This window comes from Megalops cyprinoides, chromosome 15 (assembly GCF_013368585.1).
Source record: "Megalops cyprinoides isolate fMegCyp1 chromosome 15, fMegCyp1.pri, whole genome shotgun sequence".
NCBI classification, from domain to species: Eukaryota; Metazoa; Chordata; class Actinopteri; order Elopiformes; family Megalopidae; genus Megalops; species Megalops cyprinoides.
Window position 1 is genome coordinate 10,930,305 of NC_050597.1, and position 21,147 is coordinate 10,951,451.

Sequence of the window (21,147 nt, forward strand, 5' to 3'; positions counted from 1 at the left end):
TTGTGACCTGAGACCATATCCAAAACCCTCTGAAAGAAGAACATCAACTCTTTTCATTGCTCCACAGCTAAAGAATCAGTACAGATTCACTTTAATTCATTATGTACGTTTCCTCATTATAGATTGACCAGAAGTCAACGTAGATTAGGAACATGCATTTCACACCTACTTGTGACAGGAAATGTTCATGACCTTCAATTTTGCACCAGGGATTCTATTACCACCTAATGAATTACTGGGCTGGACAAACACCTGAGATTTATTCATTAAAGATAGACACATGTCAAGCTCAAAGTATATGCCATTAGTGCTCTAATGGGCCTTTTAGACATTGACTAATTTGCTACGTCAATGGAATTTTCTCACTCAGGTAGATATCCTTTTGTGATAAACGACTGCTGATTTACTTCGACAAGACAACCTGGAACAAATTCACTCCACTTCACAACAAATTCACTTTATACTACCATATGGAATTAACCATTTCTGCTGAATCATCCTAAATATGGCTGAAAATGACGGACCCTCTGCAGCTCTTTGCTCAGTACATCAGATGAAAGGGACATTAAAATATCACAACATTCTGAATATCTGGAGATTCTTTCCTGAATGTGAAGAAATGTGTGTTGTTGATTCTTATTGCTGCTTTTCAATTGTTAGATCTTTTGGATGACAGTGGATAGGTAGAAAATGGCAAAATCCATCACAGGCCAACGGAGGTTAATGGCTATAAGAGCTAGCAGATTGCTTATCAGAATAACAGCTATTTCTAGTAATGTGTGTGAGTCAAAGATGGAGATTCACTCAAAAAGCATATTGACTAAAAAGTGCAATGTTCCTTACTGAAGTAATTGCTCAAGCTTACCTTTAAATGGCTTTAATGGCATGTTGTTTTGAATTTTGAATTTTAGTTTAAGATGTTTTCTTATCTTCACACAAATATGCTTTTAAATATTACTTTCAAATCAGGAATTCTGAATAATGCATGAAATATTTTTGCCCATAACCTTTCAAATAAAAACCATTACATTTTTCACAATGTTGTACCCATCCATTAGTTCTACAGTGCCTTTTCAAAGGGTATTTAGGTGCTGGTGGTGGAATTTAATGTACATAGACTATGCTAGAGCTGGGAGTGTTTAAGCAATCCAGAAATTAATTCTAAAATGACATTACTGCGGATGATGCTTTTAATGGGAATATAAACGCCACTCAAGCCTTACCGCTAGTCTAGAGCAAAGTTAATTATGTTCGCCACCTGCTTCCCTCAAAAGAGGCAGAGGGAAGAAGAAAGAAGGGAAAAACTAGACTTCTCAGGAGCGCAGAGGTGCAGCTCTGTGCGCCGTACACCCATGGTGTGTTAAAATCTCATTTCTGCTTGATGTTTCATAAAAGTGGCACAGTGCATTAATCTGTGAGGCTACACATCACCTCTAATGAAGCCTTTGAAGAATTCCTTTAATTAAATGCAGGGCTGCAGTCAGTGTCTCTCCCTCTTTAGCTGGGGAAAAAAGAAACCGCTTCATTCTTGGCTGTCGATGGAGTGGAAATGGAGGCATCTTTCACAGGCGTGGCTGGATCCAGTGAGAGGAGATTAAAAAGAAAGAGAGGGAGGGTGCCCCGTTTATGCACGGTGTTGACTCCTCGCTCTGGTGGCATTTTCACGCTGCTTCCGATTTCTGGAAGGTATATAAACGTAATGTATGGGCCCTGTAGCTTAGCACGAATAAAAAAATGTCTTGACAGGGCAGCTACACGCATTTCCAAGGTAATTTAATCGGAGCAGCAGCGGAATGCGGAAAAGGGCATTAGCTTCAAATCGAGGGTTTAAATTCTTACATAGCTCTGATACTTTGAAATCTCCCTTTTAATGATGCTTTGTTTCTCTTCAGTGAGACAGTTCTGATGCCATCCCTCATTCTTTGATTTCAGGGTGCACTTATTTTGCTGTTCTGCCTGTATATATATTTTTTTTTTTGCTGTCATAATTGAGAAACCTCCCTGTGTTATGCAGTCATGGGGGTGGTGTTGAGCTGTGGCATGGTTTTGTAGACCGTGAATGGAGCACGCTGTGTCACGGCTGAAATCACACAGCCTGGTAGCTTATCTTCTACCAGTCAGGATGTTTGTACCCGGAAGCATAAAGTGTTTTTATGGGGGAATGGACTCATTATGAAGCTCTTACTACTTTTAATGAGCACGTTTGTGTTGTGTTTGTTTGAATGCTGAGTGTGTTACATAACGTGACAAAATCTCTTTTGTCTAACAAGTGTGCAGTCTGTGTATGAGTGTGTGTGTGTGTGTGTGTTTACTTAGTGTATTTAAATAGCACATATTCCAAAGATTTCTTTCACAGGCAAGTATGCCTCTCTAAATACTTTCAGAATACTGACATTAATATTACTCTGTGTAGAGCAGTCGACATTTTTCAAATGGGTCTAGCTGAAGTTCTCAGGAACACTTTGCTATCCTCTCAGGGACATCACTGTACTAAAAGGAACCATTTTTTGTCCACAGCACAGAGGAATAATGACTTCTTATCTATGGCTGTAAGACCGCTGAATCTGGCCTAATAGATTCCTAACAGGGATTAATGGGAAATGTGTTAAATCTGTTTTTAAGGTTATACTGTGATAGGTTTAAATGATGATGTAAGCAACTATAGTCTTAATGTGTGCACTGTGGTGTCACATAAATGACACAGTTGTACTTGTATTTTGGACCTGTGAATCCTTTATATTCTTCATATAGTACCTTACCTCATATAGTTACTTACCCACTGCTGGTTGTTCCTTGCCAGGTAGAGAAACTGAAAGCAATCATATTATTAGTGTTAAATTTGCAGATCCATGTTTTTGCAGGAACATCAATATGGGTTAGTTCTCTAATGTATGTTTGACCACAGATAACATGAAAGGCAGAGTGAGCTATGAAGCTACTGTGAAATGATTTCTCAGGTGTGCAGTGGCTTTGATTTGGGGCTCAGCTTTGTAGGTTGCTCTTATGTCATTCATTTCCTTAAACAGACCGTTGAGCATTGGTGGGACTCCATGTGCAACAGTACCTCCATACATAGCCTGCCGTGCATTTCGAACTTCCAAGCACAACACCACCTCCATATACCCCCACAGACTGTATAACGAGGCACATGGATGTCCAGAAATACAAGCATGAAAAATTTGTAGGTACATAAAATCCGTTTGCCTTATCTAAAGGCGGATCATGTCTTTGACGGCATTATGCCTCGCGTTGCACAATCCCTATGAAATGATTCATAGCCTTTATTGATGGCAGAATAGACCTGAGAAATGTCAGGCATGAATATTAAGGAGCTTGGCTGAGACATTAGGTGCTTAGTAAGGAAAACCAAAAAAGGAAAGAGGGGAGAGAAGTGCAGTGATTCGTAGCTGGTATTTAAACGGAGTGATGTGTGGTCCTGTGTGTCCTGAGTGATTTAGAGCAGAATACCATTACTTTGCTGTGCCCAGACTGTTTTGGATTGTGGTCCAGGCACTTAGGGCTCTGTTACAGATCCATCCAGGGATGGAGAAACGATGTTCCAGTCTGATTTTTACGCAAAGGAACTTGGCACATTTAGTTCACGACGAACCGGTACACAAGCCCCATGGGTGCACTGTGGCTTGTGTGGCAATCAAAAGAAAGTAAACCGTGTCATGTCTCCCGGCTATTGGTTGTGACTGGAATGCTACCTGGGGATGATTGCATTGCCGTAGAAAAAGGATAAAAAAAAAAAAGCGTGAGCGAGATGGAATAAGGTCATCTTTACTTTTCGTGTTGTTAAAACCTCTATTTGTAATCAGGTGCTGAGGTCTCTGCATACGCCCAGAAGGGGTCACCCCTGCCTTTCATTTTCTCACCAGCTCCTCGTGGCTCTCCCCCAAGAGGTGAAGCCTGTTCACAGTTAACGCTGAGATGCGCAAGTTGGTATCACAAGACGAGTTTGCGGTTACGTCTTGCGAACTTCGAAGCTCGGCGGCAGCCGACGCTGTTGAGCGTGCGGCGTCTTATGTCGAGACATCTGAGTCGCACCATACTTTCCAGCACGATGGCGTCTCCAGCGGAAATTTGCGACGCGACACCCCGGCTGGAAAGCTGTGAGGAGCAGGCAGCTGAATTCGCCCGCGTGGAGCTGAGCTCCACTGCATGCTGTGAACGAGGCTGTTAGAAACAAGTGTGAAATCAGGGCTCTGCATGGCTCTGCTCGATGACACCACACTTATGTTCCCATTGTCTCTCAGAAGTGTGCCGCCTGCCAAAATCCACCAAAAACGAGTGACCACACATCCTTTCATTGACTTTTACTGCGTTTCTTTCAAAGTCTGCTTGTCTGTGTGTCTGACTGTATGAAAATATGTGTTATACTTTATACTACTATATACTTTCCATGTATATTTATTTCAATATGTCTTGTCATGTAAATTTTATGTATGATCTGGTATGGATACATGCACTGTCTACCTTTGCATTTTTTGCAGTATGGAAAGCTCTTGAAAACACCTGAATATTCTTGATTCTCTGTTGAACTTAAGTAAGACAGATAAACCCACATTAAAGTAAATTTGTTTATTATGCAGGTCTGATGACTGCATTGAGGAAAATTCTGAAATGGAAATTATTCAGTTACGACTATGGCACGCACACAGTACGTAGCATGCTCTCCCCCAAGCCTTGGTCAGAGAAGTGCATCATGGAATCATTTTCAGATTCTAGAGCACAGTTATTCAAGCTGAGCAGTGCCACAGCAGACCGAGCAGACAACACATCAGACGAAAGCTGCCTCTGCTATCATTTCCTTGCTTCCTTGAGTTTATTCACTCTGGTCAATATGAATTTGCCGCAGCGACAGAGACAAATGGACGTACGTGCCATGTTACAGTCAGCGGCGCAAAATACCCTGGTGCCGCTACACGCGACGCACTTGTTTCAGTTTGCAAACACCGTGTAAAGTTGAAATGTAACAATGGTAATCTGAGTGATTTATAACAGCTCTCTTCCCTTCAGTCAGTTTCTCGCTTCATGGTAACACACGGTCGGAGGACCGCTATTATTCACGTTGGCCTTCAGGCAAGGAGGAGCGTTCTTAAAGAACGTCTGGTTTGTCATTGTATGGTATTAAATGTGTTTCACCCTTTTGTAATGGATGTGCGGGATTGCTGCAAGCTTTCTTTTTTTTTTCTTTTTTTTACCCCTAACTATAGGAAGAAGCGCTAGCTCTGAGAAAAGAGGGGATCGGAGTGGTTCTGGACTCTGAAGTACCCCACTTGGTTGGCATTGATGATGATGTCCTCAGCGCAGGGATCATACTGTACCATTTAAAGGTAAGTGTGGATTGCAGGTGCCATGCATAGTCGAGAGAAAGAGACCAAACAAGTTACTACCAGTTGACTGTGCTGCTGCCTCCAGTGTGATTTCAGCCATAACAGAAGCTTTGTAGTGGTTGGCATTTTTGGAATGAGGAAATTAAATGGTGTCAAGGCAGTCTTCCAAATAATTTCAATTTAATAATTTAATAAAGATGCTTAATAGCTTTTGTATCTCATGTCAGGAGGGAAGGACACATGTTGGCTCTGATGATTCCACAAATCAACAGGACATGGGTGAGTGAAGACACTGTGTGTCAAGTATTCCTTGAGCCATCTATCTTGAAGACTGACCTTGACAGGGAAAAAGAACTCTGTGAACTCTTGAAATTTCCTATATTCTGATACCAGTCAGGGAATTTATATGATCATACTGTTCAATTCTGAAACTGAAAGGGATCATTCAGACTCAAAAGGGACTGCCTTGCAGATTTTTGAAGGAACCCCAAACATAGCGAAATTAAAATCCATCTTTCCATTTCTTAGGATGGGCTTCGGCTCACCTTCAAAAACTCTTATTTTTAATGCTCCATTTGTTGTCTCTCTCTCTTGTTCACATGCTCCCTCTCCCAGTTCTTCACGGTCCGGGTCTAGGGAAGGAACACTGTGTGTTTGAGAACCTGAATGGGACGGTGACTCTTGTCCCACTGCCCGGTGCTTGGTGCTCTGTCAATGGGGTGACGGTGACTGAGCCTACACGGCTTAATCAAGGTAATGTTACCTGGAGCTCACCCAAGTCCCACAGAGCTGCACCCAGGTGCACCTGGTCCTGTTTATGTTTTATTATATTCATTTCTTTTGGGGTTTTTCTCCTTTATGCAACTATATAAAATCAGCCATTGTCTGCTTGGATTGTCTGACTGTGACAATATCCGCAGTTGTGCAAGAGTGCAAAAATGAGATGAATGCAGTCCTCTGGGACACTCACACGCGGCAGATGGCTATTTTTTGCACACAGCACAGTACAGCAATTCACATGTGCTTGAAGAATTGCAGGGTGCCTGAGAGTGGTGAGATGAGGAATCTGTGGCCTACCTTCACACCCCTATCCCTAGCAGAATGAAGTCAGTTTGTTCTGCTGTGGGATCCCAGTCATTGTTGGCATGAGCAATAGGGCTGTAGGGCTGCAGGGTTCAGCCTGCACTCGTAGTGAACACCTTACCACCTCAGCCATTCTGGACCCAGGCCTTGTCCCTTGCTGGATTATGTTATGATTATAACATCACTTTGCATGAGCGGTAGTGCTCCCATTAATGGAGACAAGTTTAAAAAATACATCAGTGAAACCTCTGTGCCAATGAAAAAAGTAAGGTTTTTCTTTTGATGTTTTTTTTGTTGATTTTCTGACATTGCACTTGTATGCCCTCTCTCTCTTTCTCTCTCTCTCACACTCACACACACACACACACACACACACACACACACACACCCGGCAGCCACACACAAGCACACATACAATGCAGAGCAAACTGTAAGCACACAATGGTCAAAATCCCCTTGTCAAGACCGGCTGTGTTAGATTTTAAGATTAAGCACAGTGGATGGAGGCCATTCTTTTCAGATGACTCCCAAGCAAAATCCATGCATGTGCTGTAAGGATTGAAGTGTTTTTCAGCTTTGCTTTCCAGAGCACCACTGAGATTTCTGTTGCCGAACATTTGTAAGGGCGAGAGGCATTGACAAAGCCATGCACCCTGCGGTTAATTGGCAGATGGAGCTGATATCGGCAAGGGGTCTTAAGTGGAAGCGGGATTAACCTTTCATAAGGAAAAGTGGAAGTGCAACTTTTGGCCCTGAGTGAACAGTGTGTCTGCCAGCAGTGGTATCTATTCTCACCAGATGCCATGAGATAGAAACCGGAGCACAGTGCATCAAAGAGGGACGCCGCACAGGCTTCCGTTATAACGATTTCAATTTAGCCAATATCCCCTTTAGAAATGGTTTTATCCTAAGCCATTTTCTTTGAACAAATGATAGTAATTTTCAGGCCCCGCAGCAGCACAGATCCATCAAAACGCTGTCCTTTCAGGTGCTTTGTCACTCATCAGAAGTCATTAATACCAGCAGGATTAGTGTTTGCTCCACAGCATGTGGGAGAGAAAAGCATAGAGGAGGTGGAATGTAGAAGGGAACCTGGACGCTCACTTTGCAATCGCTTTCCTGTCTAGCTGTACACAGATGTGTTAACTTACTCTGCAGCACTGCAGTGCATCTCAAAATGGCTTATAACGCACTGCAGTTTTCAAAGGCAGCTCTTTGACCCTTTTTATCCTTACCACTTAATACTTAACACTTACCACAACTGAAAGCCGCAGTCATTTTGAAAGCGTACGCACTCCGTGACCGTGAAAACGCGGAAACTTTTTTTCCCCCGCATTCCCCCAGAAGTTCCGAATGAGGACAGCCAGCCAGCCTTTGTCCCATCCGAGCCAGCTGGAGTTCTGTACCCTGTTCTGATTGGCACAGCACACGCCGCTCTGCGTTGTGCAGTCCTTTTTCCCCCCAAATCCACCCAGGCTCATTATCCGACGGAGCGGCGCTCTCCAGCTGCAGCCTTCGGGAGCGTGGGGCGCGGGCTGAGCCCTGGGGTTTGGGCCGCTCACAGGAGCCGCTGCAGTCCCAGCTTTAGAAATGTCACTCTGAGCACCGCAGAGGAGCATCACCCCGTGTGAATCCAAACTGACGCTCTCTGAAATGCGCCAGTCTGAGAGCCGACATGAGATCGTTTGAGAGTCTGAGAGATCGACATGTATGGTCGTTTGAAATCCCCGTGCTCCTCTGCTCTCACATCTGTATGCTTAAACAGTCATTTCCAGTGACTTCACATCGTGTAAATGAATGTACATTTAAATGAATTGTGGCATTGTCAAGGGTACTTAACCTTAAATCAGAAAAGCCTACCAAATACTTCAGTGTTCGACAGCCAAATGCGCTTTGCAGAACGCGACCATTCAAATCTCTTTTTGTATTATTTTTGCCATTTGTAACTGTTTGCTTTTTTTCTTGGTAGGTGCTGTCATTTTGCTTGGGCGATCAAACATGTTTCGATTTAACCACCCCAAAGAAGCAGCTGAACTCAGGGAAAAGAGAAAGGTGAGGTTGCCTTGATGGCTCTCAATGTATAAATATGTTCATTTTCAAGAATCACTGTACCTTTAGTTCCTCCTCAGCATTTTTTTTCATGCAAAGTATGTATAACCTGCTGTGGAAACCGCATGCCTCTAAAGATGACTTCCAGTCTCATTAGAATTTCCTTGCCTTTGGTGAAGTGCATTTCAGAAGTGAGAATCAAAGGATTCTTTTTAAACAAAGCTTCAGTTCCTCCAAGGGAAAACTTTAATTTGCTTCTGTGTTCATGGGATTGACTGTTGTCTCACAGCAATGTTTTTTTTTGTTCTTTTGGAGAAGGTGGAGGGAATTAATTGCGGTAAGGAACACTTTTCCCTATAAAGGGCTCAATAACTGTCATGCCTCAGAGGTTTTATTGTATTGTATCTTATATTCTGCGCTTACTGCCAGATGCTGTTTGTTTTGCAGGTAATTAAATATTTGCAGATAATTCAGTCTAATACTATAAAGTATTATTGCTTAGTCTGAAGTTGTTTAATTCCAAGAATTCTAGGCTTCTAAATAATGGGTTCTCAAACTATTTGATATAGATCAGGACCCCCTATGAGCAGAACCTCCAGTTTGCGAACCAGTATTCTGAATCATCTCCTTTGTCCTTAAGTCTGTTTTTTCATTTAATCGTAAAAAAGTAATTAAAATGGTTCTTTTATGTAGACCTGTCTATTTTAATTCATTAATGAAGTAGACTCGGTTGAATCGGCAGTTCAGTGTGTACAACTTTACTGCATTCTGGAATAATCTTGTGCTGTTTTGCATGAAAACAATATCTTAAGCGCATTAAAGGATTGACTTAGCTATCTCAGGTTTGAAGGTTTAATTTGAGAAAATGCCAGATTACCACAAGTAACATAGTGACTATTGTACAGATTTCAGAGAGAATGCTTATCTGATTTACACTGAATAACACCCTCTTGATTAGCTTGCGCTTGTATGTGAATATTTATTGAAAAATGACATTCAGGTTCTCTAACATTAGCATTTTCAAAAAAGTTTCTTTTCAGAGAAAATCAATATGAATGTCTAATTGCAGCAAGGGTAACCATTCTAACTGCTTTTTTGCGTACAGAGCTTAATTTCAGCATGCACAAAATTGTGCTCATTATCATCACTTTCTGGAAGGATTTATTTTCCTTTAGATTTAAATGCGCTCATCTTCCTTGGCGTGAATTCAGCAAGATTTATGCAGTAGGTTTGGTACTTTTCCAGTTTGTACTGTCGAACTTGAACCACTTTGGTGGCTGTAGGACTTCTTTCAATTCTGGCCCTTCAGTTGAAAGTTCAAACACATTATGTTACCTAACAACAAGTTTTGAAAAACCCCATTCTCTTTTGAAAAGTTCAGTCTGCTGCATGCTGAGTTTTCTTTGTAGGATTTCACAGCCTACGTTCTGAGGTTCATTAAATACTGAGGATATACTTTGGCTGTTATCTAAAGATGGATCAATTGTAATTAAATACTGATACACGTTTGTGCTAGATGTTCTTATAACATTACATTACATTGTTGTCATTTAGCAGATGCTCTTATCCGGAGTGACTTACATAGATTACAGTTTTACATATTATCCATTTATACAGCTGGGTATGGACTGAGGCAATTTTGAGTTAAGTATCTTGCCCAAGGGTACAGCAGCAGTGCCCCATCGGGGAATCGAACCAACAACTTTTCGGTTACGAGCCCTCTCTTTTCCAGTGAACAGTAGTTGATTAGCATTTGCGTTTACTTTTTTGTGTACATTTACATTTTGTCACTTAGCTGACACTCTTATTCAGAGCAACTTCCAATGTATAAATACAAAGTGCATTTAAAAGAAACAGCATGAAATGAAAAAAAAAAAAAAAAAACTACAGACAACAAAAAAGGGAATAAGGGCAAAAGGGTAGGGGAAATGAAGTAAAAATGAGGCATTTGGTTATGTTTTTCAGAGTGGGCTACTTTCCTCCAGTCTACCTGACCTCTCTCATACCTGCCAGGGCCTGTCAGCCATGATGCTGAACAACACAGGGTGAGTTCAAGGCATATAGAGTTGTGTGACCCAGTGTAACCCCTCGCTCCATGTCGCCTCCAGGAACACCCCTCCATGTGCACTTGTGTTCCCTTTCAAGATTTGCTGATGCCAGAGGATTTCCATTAGATTCGCCCCTCACTAAACTAATACTGAAGAACATTAACTTGAATGAAGCCAGGCAGTTGCCATGTGAGAGTGTCAATGAGTCCTGTACAGAAAATAATATATTGATAATGTCTTGTATTAATATTTTAAAATATTTTTGAAATATACATTTTCTTAGGTTAAACAACATATTTATCACTGTATTGCAGCATATTTAATTTTCATTCACCAGTTTTATTGAATCAATTTGAAATAGAAAAAAAAACAACAAAAACATCTAACTGGAGTTTGTGTAGTATTTTCCCTTCCTGTGAGTTTGTTTGGCCACGTTTATCTGTTGAAAGACAAGATTGGTTTAAAAAAAATAGTTTAAGAAACACTGGAGATCAATCATTGAGCATAAGAATGACATTGAGAAACACAAATGTTTTTGTGTTATGGAATTATACATAACCTATGTGTATTAGTGGGAGAAGGGGGGAGGAGAGAGCTCTCCTATCAAACATAATGGAGCTGCCTGCATATCATTGTTCAAGTGGCTCCAACCCGTCAAACTTTTAGGCACAAAAACAATAACTTGACTGTTTGTATTCTTGACTGCCTCAGGGATCTGTCAGGGTGCAGAGTCTCAGTGTAGTTCTGATGGCCTTTCCCAAGAAACCTTTTTTTAGACCCCGGGCCAGACTCAGTGTAAAGGCTGCAGGATAACCTTGTGCTCACCTAAACCGGTGAAGATATGAGAGGGCGTTATGGGGGAGAATTTTGTTCCCGATCGCGGTCTCCCTTGGCATGTGGATGTCTGTGAAATCACACGTCTCCGCTAATCCGTAGTCACACGCGGCAGGCAAGCAGAGGAAGTGCTGATAGCGTTACGAAAAGAAAAGAAAAAACAGTGGCAAGATGACACAGAAGAGGCACCAGGGTTAGAGCGTTCAGCAGTTTGCCTGTGACTGTGAAAACAAATAGCCTTCCATCCCCGCTGGAAAAGTTATTTCTGATATGCCACAGTTTGCAGCTCTAACTAAGCATGAAGACATGCATATTCATGGAGCTAAGCTCTCTACACACCTCAGAATTAAGAAAGAGAAAAAAAAACATACAGTCAAACCCCACAAACAGCCTTCTTCAGTTTCTGTCTTTATTTATAAAACATTTATTTTGTCGTCTGTGACGCTGTTGTTCAAAGCTATTTCTCTTGATCTATTATTGATTTCATTTTTGGTGAGGTGCTTGAAATGATTGGATAATTTGGCCTTCAGTTGTTGGTATTTACAGGGTAGAATTTCGCCTGTTGTAAGAGCCTTTCAGAATCTGAAGGCTTGAACTTGATGGACAGGTTTCTTAGCCGTAGGTGGAGAGTTCGCAGAGACGCGCTCTACTCTTCAGGATGGTAGTGAGTCTCTTGTGGCCCATCGATTTTGTGGGGGAATGTGGGGTTTTGCCGGTGTCTGTAGAGGCATTACTAGAACGGTAGACTCATCATACTGGCAGGCCTCAGCGCCCGCTCTGTGGTGATTACTTCACCTTGAGAAGCCCGGTCGGTGTGTCTTACAGGTGTCTGCCTCGGATGCCCCGCGGTTCTCGTCGGATCCATCAGACAGAAGGTGTGGGTTTATGAAAGTTTCATTAGGAAGATGAACAGATGCTTTTCTCTTATCTCCTCCTCCTTCTCTTCCTGTCAGATCTGCATTTGCATTTTCAGCAGCCACAGTCACTTATTCTTTTGCAAAAAGTTGCACCTTCTCCAATTAATAAGTGGAATCGGAGATAAATTGTGCCCCGAAATAGAACAATGAAGCTAATGCAATTAAACTGCATCCATCAGGCAATCTGGCTGCCTTGTGTGTTCAAGGGTACAGCAACTGTCAGTCTCGGGAGCTGAGCCCATGAGGCCTAGCTTCCATTGCATAAAACATTATTGAATAATTTATCTTTTGATATTGTGTTAAACATCACTTTACATACATTAGCTTTCCTGAATTTGTTTGTATGATGGCACTGTGTTGAGATTTCATGCGACACACTTGGCAGCCAGACAGAAACTGAGCAGAAAGCCTTGCCCTGTGTCCGCTGCTGCATGAAATATGAAGCTTTCTGAGGAGTGGAGTAAACAACGCATAGAGGCTTAACCGAAACACAACTTTCAGCACGCCTATCACAGAATGCCCCAGGGAGACCAGGATGTGGCCAGCTTTCAAAGCCCATTTGAAGTCCTTTCAGCTCATTTTCCTGCAAGCAGGTATCACACCCTGAACTGCAGTTTACTAGTCTGAAGTTTTGCGTCCCCTGGAAACAAAAGGCGGAGGAAATGAGCGCCTTAGACGACACGCGGGAGAGATTTCCCTGGCGATGGTGTTGCGTGGAATCAGATAGCTGGGCGAGGAGCTGCTCTGCGCTTGCAAAGTTGTTCGTCTTTGGCAGGGCTGAGATATCATGCAGCTCGCCGCATCCCTTTTCTCAGCTTGCCTTTGCCGTTTTACTTCCCGCTGTGAAAGTAGTGGCTGAGGCAACAAGCCTTTATTACAGGAATTCTTTAGCTTTTTTTTTTTTTTTGAAAGTACAGACTCTTTCGTTGGGATGGGATCGGCTGTACTTTGCCCGAACTCTGACCCCTGTGTGCTGAAGAGTCAGTAGCTGCTCTGTTGTCAGAGCTAAATGGCATGTGTCTGTATGTGGCAGGGAATGAGTTTGAATTACATTTTTGATATTAATTTCATCAAATGTGTATGTTTTGTTTATGTTATGTTTCCCTTGAACTTGTCAGAATTAGAGGGCCCCAACACAAATCAACAGGCGTGTTCCATGGCGTATAGTTATGTTTCACACGCTGTGAACCTAACTGTGTAGACTTAAATTTTGCCGTCACTGCAGTCCACTAGAAATCTTGATAATCGCTGTGTGGATTTTCAGGCGGCATGCTCCTCTTTGTGGTCAGTGGTGTGTCTGAGCATTAGTTTGTTTATCCTACCCAGTGCTGATGTTGGTGGTCTTTGCAGTATTGCCCCAGCGCTCTAGAGCTCTCCACTGTATGCTGTTAGGGCCTGATTGGTGCATGTAACACTCGGCAGAGTTTCCTTAGTAGAGCTAGGTAACACTGCCAGTGGAAAGATTGAGAGTAGGAAATTGGCCCTTTTATGGACTTTGTGGACTAGGTGCTTGAATTCAGAAAGTCCTGGGCAGACTGGCTACAAGAGTGCATATGAAGGGTTTTCAATTCTCCTTAGTAATTCCAGAAGGCACAGATGCAACATGGGGTTGGTCAGCGAACCAGAGAGCCCACACATAATATGGTTGATAAAACATGTTGTCTATTTTAATGTTTCTGTATATTAAAAAAAAATGTTCCTCTGTCCTTAATGAGTTGTCATCATTGTCTGCTGATTTTCGATACTTGAAACGTGAGGCAGAAAAATTGGATCAATTTCCTGGGTACGGATCAGGGAAGTGTCACTTCTGCCCACTCTCCTCTCGTGCTTTTGGAGTAGGCCTGATACGGAGTGATTAGCGCCAGGCTTGGAGCCTGCAGAGTCCTCTGATTAGAACGCTGCAGCGAGCCCCTTACCCCGCACCACGTGGTGAGTAAGCGCGGAAGGGGACTCCTGGCCAGCATGGAGCGGGTCACTCACCTTTAATTAGGAATGTTTGCTTGGTTCTACTCATCTGTGGGAAGGAAGAGGGGTAAGGCGTCTGTCTAGACTGGTTTATGTCTGTGAGGTTGTTATTTTATCAGCCATTAATGTCCTACACTACATTACAAGATGGATTTATTAACTGATTGATCTGTGTCTGTTGGTGCTCACTCAGAATCCACAAAGCCATTTCAGACAATCAGGTTTCTTCACCGATGTTCTTGTTATTATTAAAGAAATGTGCATTGTGCCCTTTTGAAATCAGTGTGAAGGTAACTCTTAAATATAGCTCAGTTAAAAACTTGAGAAGTAAAAATAGTGTTTTAAAGAATATATTCTCAAATGATGCGAAGAGAACCAGTGTAGGCCCAGCACAGCTAATCTGTGGTAATCCTCAAATGATTCAGCGTTGAGACTGAAACAGTCATGGTTTAATGTGATTTTCTTTGTGTCTTTTTTTTTTTACTGACACATTAAGTAAAATTCAGCTTTTTTAAATACAGGGAATATGAAGATTATACTTTATGAAATAAATCAGTGTTTCAACAGAAGGCATTTGTACACTTTGTTGATTGCACATATGGTGAAGATATACTGTAGATTCATGAGACTTTGGAGTACTTCTGCCCATCACCAAAATATCACTATGTACATATTCCTCTTTAGCAAAATTCCAGTGTTTCAGTCAGCCTCTGTCAGAGAGTGAGGTAGTCGTCAATATGTAACAAGTACTGCAGCATGCTGGGTTCGAGAGCTTTTAAAAATTAGCATTGTATCTGCCATTCTCTGCATTGAATCAATACTCAGTATATCAAAGAATAAAGTAGAAGTGGAAAGCATAATCACCTCATTTAGATTAGAATGCCTTATGCCTTTGGTTAGAAAGGGAAACCTTTTGCGTGTTTCTGGCTCTTGATGATGTCTTTGAAAAGAAAGGCTGTAAGTAGGCTTGTTGAACTGTGTGGTCTGTGAGGTTAATCTCTGACCTATAACCTATCTCAAGGGTGTGTTTGCTCTCTGAACGTCTTCTGACAGCCCCTTTTTCTGTGATTGACTCCATTTATCTCAGGTAGATATTCTCAAGCTATTGGAATTGGTCAGGCAGCATGCAAACCCAAGCCTGAGAAAGGTATCGATCTCTATTGATTAACACTGCAAGCAGCTTTTCATTTTAAAAAGTGAGGGCTTTCATGATCTTTTTCAATAACCCTCCCCCCACCCCCACCTCCAAGCTCCCCATCACAGCCTGCTGAGAAAAGACAACTGCAATTTGGATAACGCAGCAAGGCTCGCAGACTCCTTTAAAGAGCGTGCACAAAGCTCATCATCTCATTCGCCAGCTTCAGCAGTCATTTTGTGCGAGAGCATTGTGCTGTTCAGTACTTACTGTGCATTCTTTGTACGATGCACCTTGCCTGCCACATGATTGATAATAATGCCCCTGTGTGTTATTACTAAACTGGAGCCAGAAAGATAACAATGGGAGGAAGTGGGAAAAGCTGGAAAATAAAAGGTATGAGGAGATAATGCAGTTACTCGGAGTTCAGAAACAATATTCTGCGGCTTCTCATCCATCCCACCAATCAATGTTCATTGTCCTCATCTTTTTAGGTACAAATCTGAGAGTGTTTCTTTTTACCCCCCACTCATTATGACTTTGGCGCTGACATCGAGTTTGGTCGTTGAATGTACTCAAAAATATTGTGCATGAAATGACAAAAACACTCTGATGAAGTTTGTCGCTAAAAGTTAGGGGCAAAGAACTAATAAGTTAGTTCAGTTTAAGTGCAGGCCTTCCTGTTGCTTGATGTCTGGTGACATGTAGAACAGCTTCTCAAGTACAAAGCAGTAACAATGACACTTAACATCTACAACAATTATTAATGCAATACAGAAAAATATATAGTCAGCATTGAGTTATTTTTAGCAATTATTGTAATTATTTGCACATATACTAGAATAATGAAGGGTCTGCTTGCAGAACAGAACATGAGAGCATGTTAAACAGTTATCAGAGCTTAGTGGTGTTGGATGTGTTTTAATGACAAGGCAGCGGATTACAGAGGTGGAGGAGAAGCAGCTGCAGGTGAAGGCAGAGCTTGAGCGCGTCCAGCAGGAGGTCGAGTCCCAGCACGAGGAGGAGCAGCGGGCACATCCACGCTTCCGCGAGCGGGAGGGCCAGGGCGCGCTGCGCGCGTCAGCTGAGCGGGAGAGCCACCGGCTGCTGCCGAGCCCCAGCTCTACAGCACTGCAGCAGCTCCAGGAAACCCAGGAGCAGGAGGAGACGGGGTGGAAGGGGAAGGAGATCCAGGAGTCGCAGGGCAGAGAGGTCGTCGGCAGGCTGCAGGGCGGACATGAGGCCCTGCTGCACGGCTCCTCTGATGAGCAGGAGGTGGCGGGGCAGAGACACAAGCCATCCACCCGAAACACCAACTTGGACGAGGCAGAGCTCCCGGTCTGCCTGCAGGCCCAGCACAGGACTCTGGAAGAAGACAGAGACAGGTGGGCCAGGCTTGCAAGTCTGTGTCATTTCATGTTTGAGATCAAGTCAAATTCATGGGTACATGAAAAAGCTAGACCCAATGTTTCTAACCTGACAACCATTCTGGTCTTAATTAGAAAGTAGCAGAAAGTTTTATAACATTGTCTTAAATACATTCTATATGAGGGAGATGTTTTCTCATGAAAAGTGCTTATGGTAATATGTAATGTCACTAACTTCATATGTGCAACTTATCATATATTAGCACATTAAAACTGAACATTTGTCTTGACTCTATCCAAGGAAATACTCATTTCACACTCTTTAGCATAGAAAGCTGGAAATCCCATTTGGCATGCTTTGCTTCAACAGGCTTTTGATATGACACATAAACTTTAATGCACACCAGGGGTGCATGCACTGTTGAAAAAGTTAAATGCAAATTAGACTCATGTGCTTTGAATATGAAAGCACACATGGAAGTAGAGTCAATTCAGGGGCATTGTAAAAACTTTTTAGACAGATTTATTTGTGAGAACTAATTCTAATGACAAAAGTCTGTATTGCTATCACACTTTCAGTTATGTTTTCCACATGTCATTATTGGAGTTAGGAAATGTAAGTTTTCGAAAAGATGTAATTCATTAGGGAATGAGATCATTCAGTCACTTGGGTTTTACCTAATTAGCTTTGACTGATATTAATCACAATACATTCAGTAGTGCACTCTCATTAGTTTTCTCTCTTTGCCTTCATCTCTACTCAAATAAAGAGTAGATTGGTAGGATACCAATATTCTGTCCTCAGATTTTCTAATTGGCAGGAACATATTATGGATATTATTGCCAACAATCAAATTTCATGCTGTGCATTTTGTACAGTTAATCATATAAAATGTTATTCCACAAATGTTGAGTCAACACTGAGAACTGAAAGCAATCGTGTAAATAACTTCATCTGACGCCTGCTGACTCCTCGAAGGATTTCAATTTAGAAAAAAAAAAAGATGCATTCACAGGCATTTTCAGTTTCGTTTTTCAGTTTATGAGCCCCAGAACTAAACTTGTATAGTTACCCTCATATAAAGCTAACGTGTAGTAAATGTAACTGTGAGAGCTATTGTGTGAGTAATTTCATGCACCACACACCTCCTTCAGATGGACTGGCTGGTTGAGAGAGCTAAGAACTGGAATGGCGAGGTGTCAGACAGCGTCAGAGCCTCTGGAGTGGCTTGGGAATGTTTGTCAGCGGATTGGTCAGGAGTTTTCTCCTCATTCTTTTGGTCATGCTGCGGTGATACATAAAGCCCTGAAAAAGCTGGTGTTTGCTGTCATAAACCTATTGAGGTTTATATTAGATTTCTCTTTTCTCCCTGTCTTTCTTTATACCCCCGGAACATTCACAAATTTTGAATTATATGTAAATCCTCAAATCTACATGTGCAGATTCTGTTTAATTTCACAGCTAGTTGAGTGGCTCTAATCTCATCCAGACATTTGGGCTATTTGCTATTCAAATCTAATAGGCAGTTTGGAAAAAGGGAATTAGCAGTTTAGTCTTTTGCCTGCAAACAGTTTGAAATCTCTAGTGTCATACCATGGCAAATAATTAAAATTGCCTTTCAAAACAAAAAGAGGTTGGCAACATGTGTTTCAATATAAATCTAATTGTCCTGCCTTAATACGCTCCCTGTAAATATATTATTAAGATGAAAATTTTTCCCTCAACTGTAATAGAATTAGGTATATATAATTACTATATTATATCATATGGCAGATGATGACTTTCCTTTCCTCCTTCCTGGGCCAGGATCAATGCCTACAGTGAAGAAGAGGTGCAAAGACAGCTGCAGGAACTGAATGTCTGCAGCCGGGACCAGAACACCGGGTTCTTTCTGTCGTCTGAAACCTTCAGGGTATGTATGCATTGTGCACATTGCTGTGAAACATTTATTCTTAGCGTTGCAGCTCCCATACTGCTGAAATCCACACCGAGGACAAAGCTGACAAGGTTTGATTCGCGTGCGAAACAGGCCTTCACTCACTCAATGTTAACAAAAGAAGAATAAAACAAAGTTGAAGTTAGTTACTACCCTATTAAACATTCACTATGTGAAAAACAAAGTGCCATTTGTTAATCAGAAAATTCTGATTTATTTTTGTCAGCTGATCAAGCAGAACACTGTATCTGCGGGACCTAGAAATTAAAGTGTCAGTTGAAATATTTTAACCATCCTACATTCCAAAGTTAGGCAATTTCACTGTAGAATTGCATGGGGAGATGTGTTCTTTAGTGTGAAGAATAGAAATTATACTTGGCAGACCAAGAATGCCAGTGAATAATATAACGGCACTGAGACGCTTCTCATCATTTTTGTCCCATATACTAAAATGGAAGACTTGTAATAAGAGCTGAATGTATTCAGCGGTGACACCCTTCAAGCTCAGCGACATGGGAGATGACAAATGCAGCACTTAAGGCACTGTTGATGAAATCCGTTGTTAGTGGTAACCTCAAGTTTAACTAGGAACCCTCTCGAAAAGTTTAAAGTGCAATTCTTCTCGCATACTGCAGAATGAGAGTGATTGAAACTGACAGATGAGTTAAGTGCAGCGGGGGCGGGGACAGTCACACACACACACTGTACAATGTCATAATAAGGCATAGGTCTTAAGCTGCATGCATTACTCACACGTGTATGGTTGGGGGGGGGGTGGGGTTGTGGGACGTGATTCTGGGGGTCTGAAGCAAGAAGCACCCCGGTCCCACCTGCTTCGCTCCTTATAACTAAGCAAGCCACCTGTGTGACAGTTGATTTTCACCTCTATGTAAAATCCCCAGCTGTGAGCTGCTCCTTTACTGTTCTCTTACAGCATGCTCGATCTAAAAGGACTGCATATGTGCTTGCAGATTCGATTATTCATACTGCTCCCCCCGCCCCCGCCCAACACACACACACACACACACACACACACACTGCCTCCTTCCAAAGCCCTGTCCTCTCTGCTTGTCCTGATTTCACAGGCTGGTGGCATAAATGATAGTCAAGCCTAGGTTTTGTGGCATCTGTCTTGAACATATATGATTGATGCTTTGATTGCAGGGCTAAAAAAAATAGTGCTGTCCTCTCTTACAGAAAGATGAGAAATCTCAAAATGGGGTTGAGCCATGGAAAAGGAAAAACAAGGTAAACCTGGAGCTCTTTGTTATCTTTTCAAAGCTTGTCATTGGGGCCTAGAGAAGTAGAGCTATAATTATTTATGTATGACTTCGACAAGACTCTCGATCATGGTTGATTAACGCAAGCACGCGAAGGCAACATAAACCTCTCTCAACCTTCCTTGTCCTTAGACACTCATTGATTCTGAGTGGTGCTATGTGGGCTGTGCATGTGTCAATCAAAGGTGGTGACTGTTTTATGTCCTCTTCTTTTTTTTCCCCACTCTCATAACACTGAGCCAGAATGCGGGTATCCAAAGTGCAAAAGAATGCTCTTCTTGTTCTTTTTTTTTTTTTTTTTTTTAGAAAGGAGATGAAAGTATTTCACTTGCTGCCACGGCTTAACATTTTTAAAACCCTATTGCTTCCATACCAGGCCCCATGCGTGCCAAGCTGGTACGTTTGATCCCAATTATAGTGGCTGCAGATTAAGCTCACACTGTGAGGATGGTGGGGTGATGAGCTGAGCCTCCACACTGTGAAGTGGTGCTGAGCAGCAGTGGAGTCAGGACTGGAGCCAGCAGGTGCTGCTGTTAGCTGAGAATACCAGAATCACCTGTCTGCTGTAGTATAGGACGTACTATAGACAGTCCTCGCAGGTTGTTTCCTTAGGCAGAAGTCTCTACATATAGCGAGGTGTGTTATCCAGATGGATAGAGGGGCATTTTCTGCATGTTTACTACTTTTCTGGGCACTCTGGTATGATAAATATATGAACTGCCTGTTAGGTCTTTGAAGCGATTTACTGTGTGTCTGATTACAGATTGCACATGTTGACAGCACCGACATGCAGAGGGAGAAATTGCATGAAGTATTATGCAAAAATTGTATCTAATGCTGTTTACACTATCTGTTCAAGCATTTTCACCACCATCCCCATGAAATGGTTCAGCTCAAGTGATTTCAGTCAAATGACAGGGCTAGGGATACTGACATTTACGTTTCAGGACTAATTAACAGAGATTACTATCTGTCAAAGGTATCATGTTGGGTATTACTAAATGATGATTTCAAGGTTTTTACAACACTTTGCTCTAAGTAGTAATCACTGACCATTTGGGCCTACAATACAGTATCTGTATAATTTGTGTATAAATTGTTAGGTTGGATGAAATGAAAGAAGTGACATGAAAATAGGTGCTGAGGTATTTGCTGTCACATTGTCATGAATTCTTTTTGAGGAGCTCAAAAAA

The 21,147-nt window shown here is 42.0% G+C and overlaps 1 protein-coding gene across 1 annotated transcript in view; it reads left to right on the forward strand.

The window, feature by feature from the left end:
* The window catches only part of kif16bb (kinesin family member 16Bb), a 49,811-nt gene that overhangs the window by 25,860 nt on the left and 2,804 nt on the right, over positions 1-21,147 (forward strand). Inside the window, exons 13-19 of the mRNA XM_036547229.1 lie at positions 5,220-5,339; positions 5,567-5,618; positions 5,955-6,092; positions 8,392-8,474; positions 10,437-10,516; positions 16,303-16,755; positions 18,545-18,650. Of these exons, the coding sequence (XP_036403122.1) occupies positions 5,220-5,339; positions 5,567-5,618; positions 5,955-6,092; positions 8,392-8,474; positions 10,437-10,516; positions 16,303-16,755; positions 18,545-18,650 (1,032 nt within the window). The remainder of the gene's footprint in view (positions 1-5,219; positions 5,340-5,566; positions 5,619-5,954; positions 6,093-8,391; positions 8,475-10,436; positions 10,517-16,302; positions 16,756-18,544; positions 18,651-21,147) is intronic.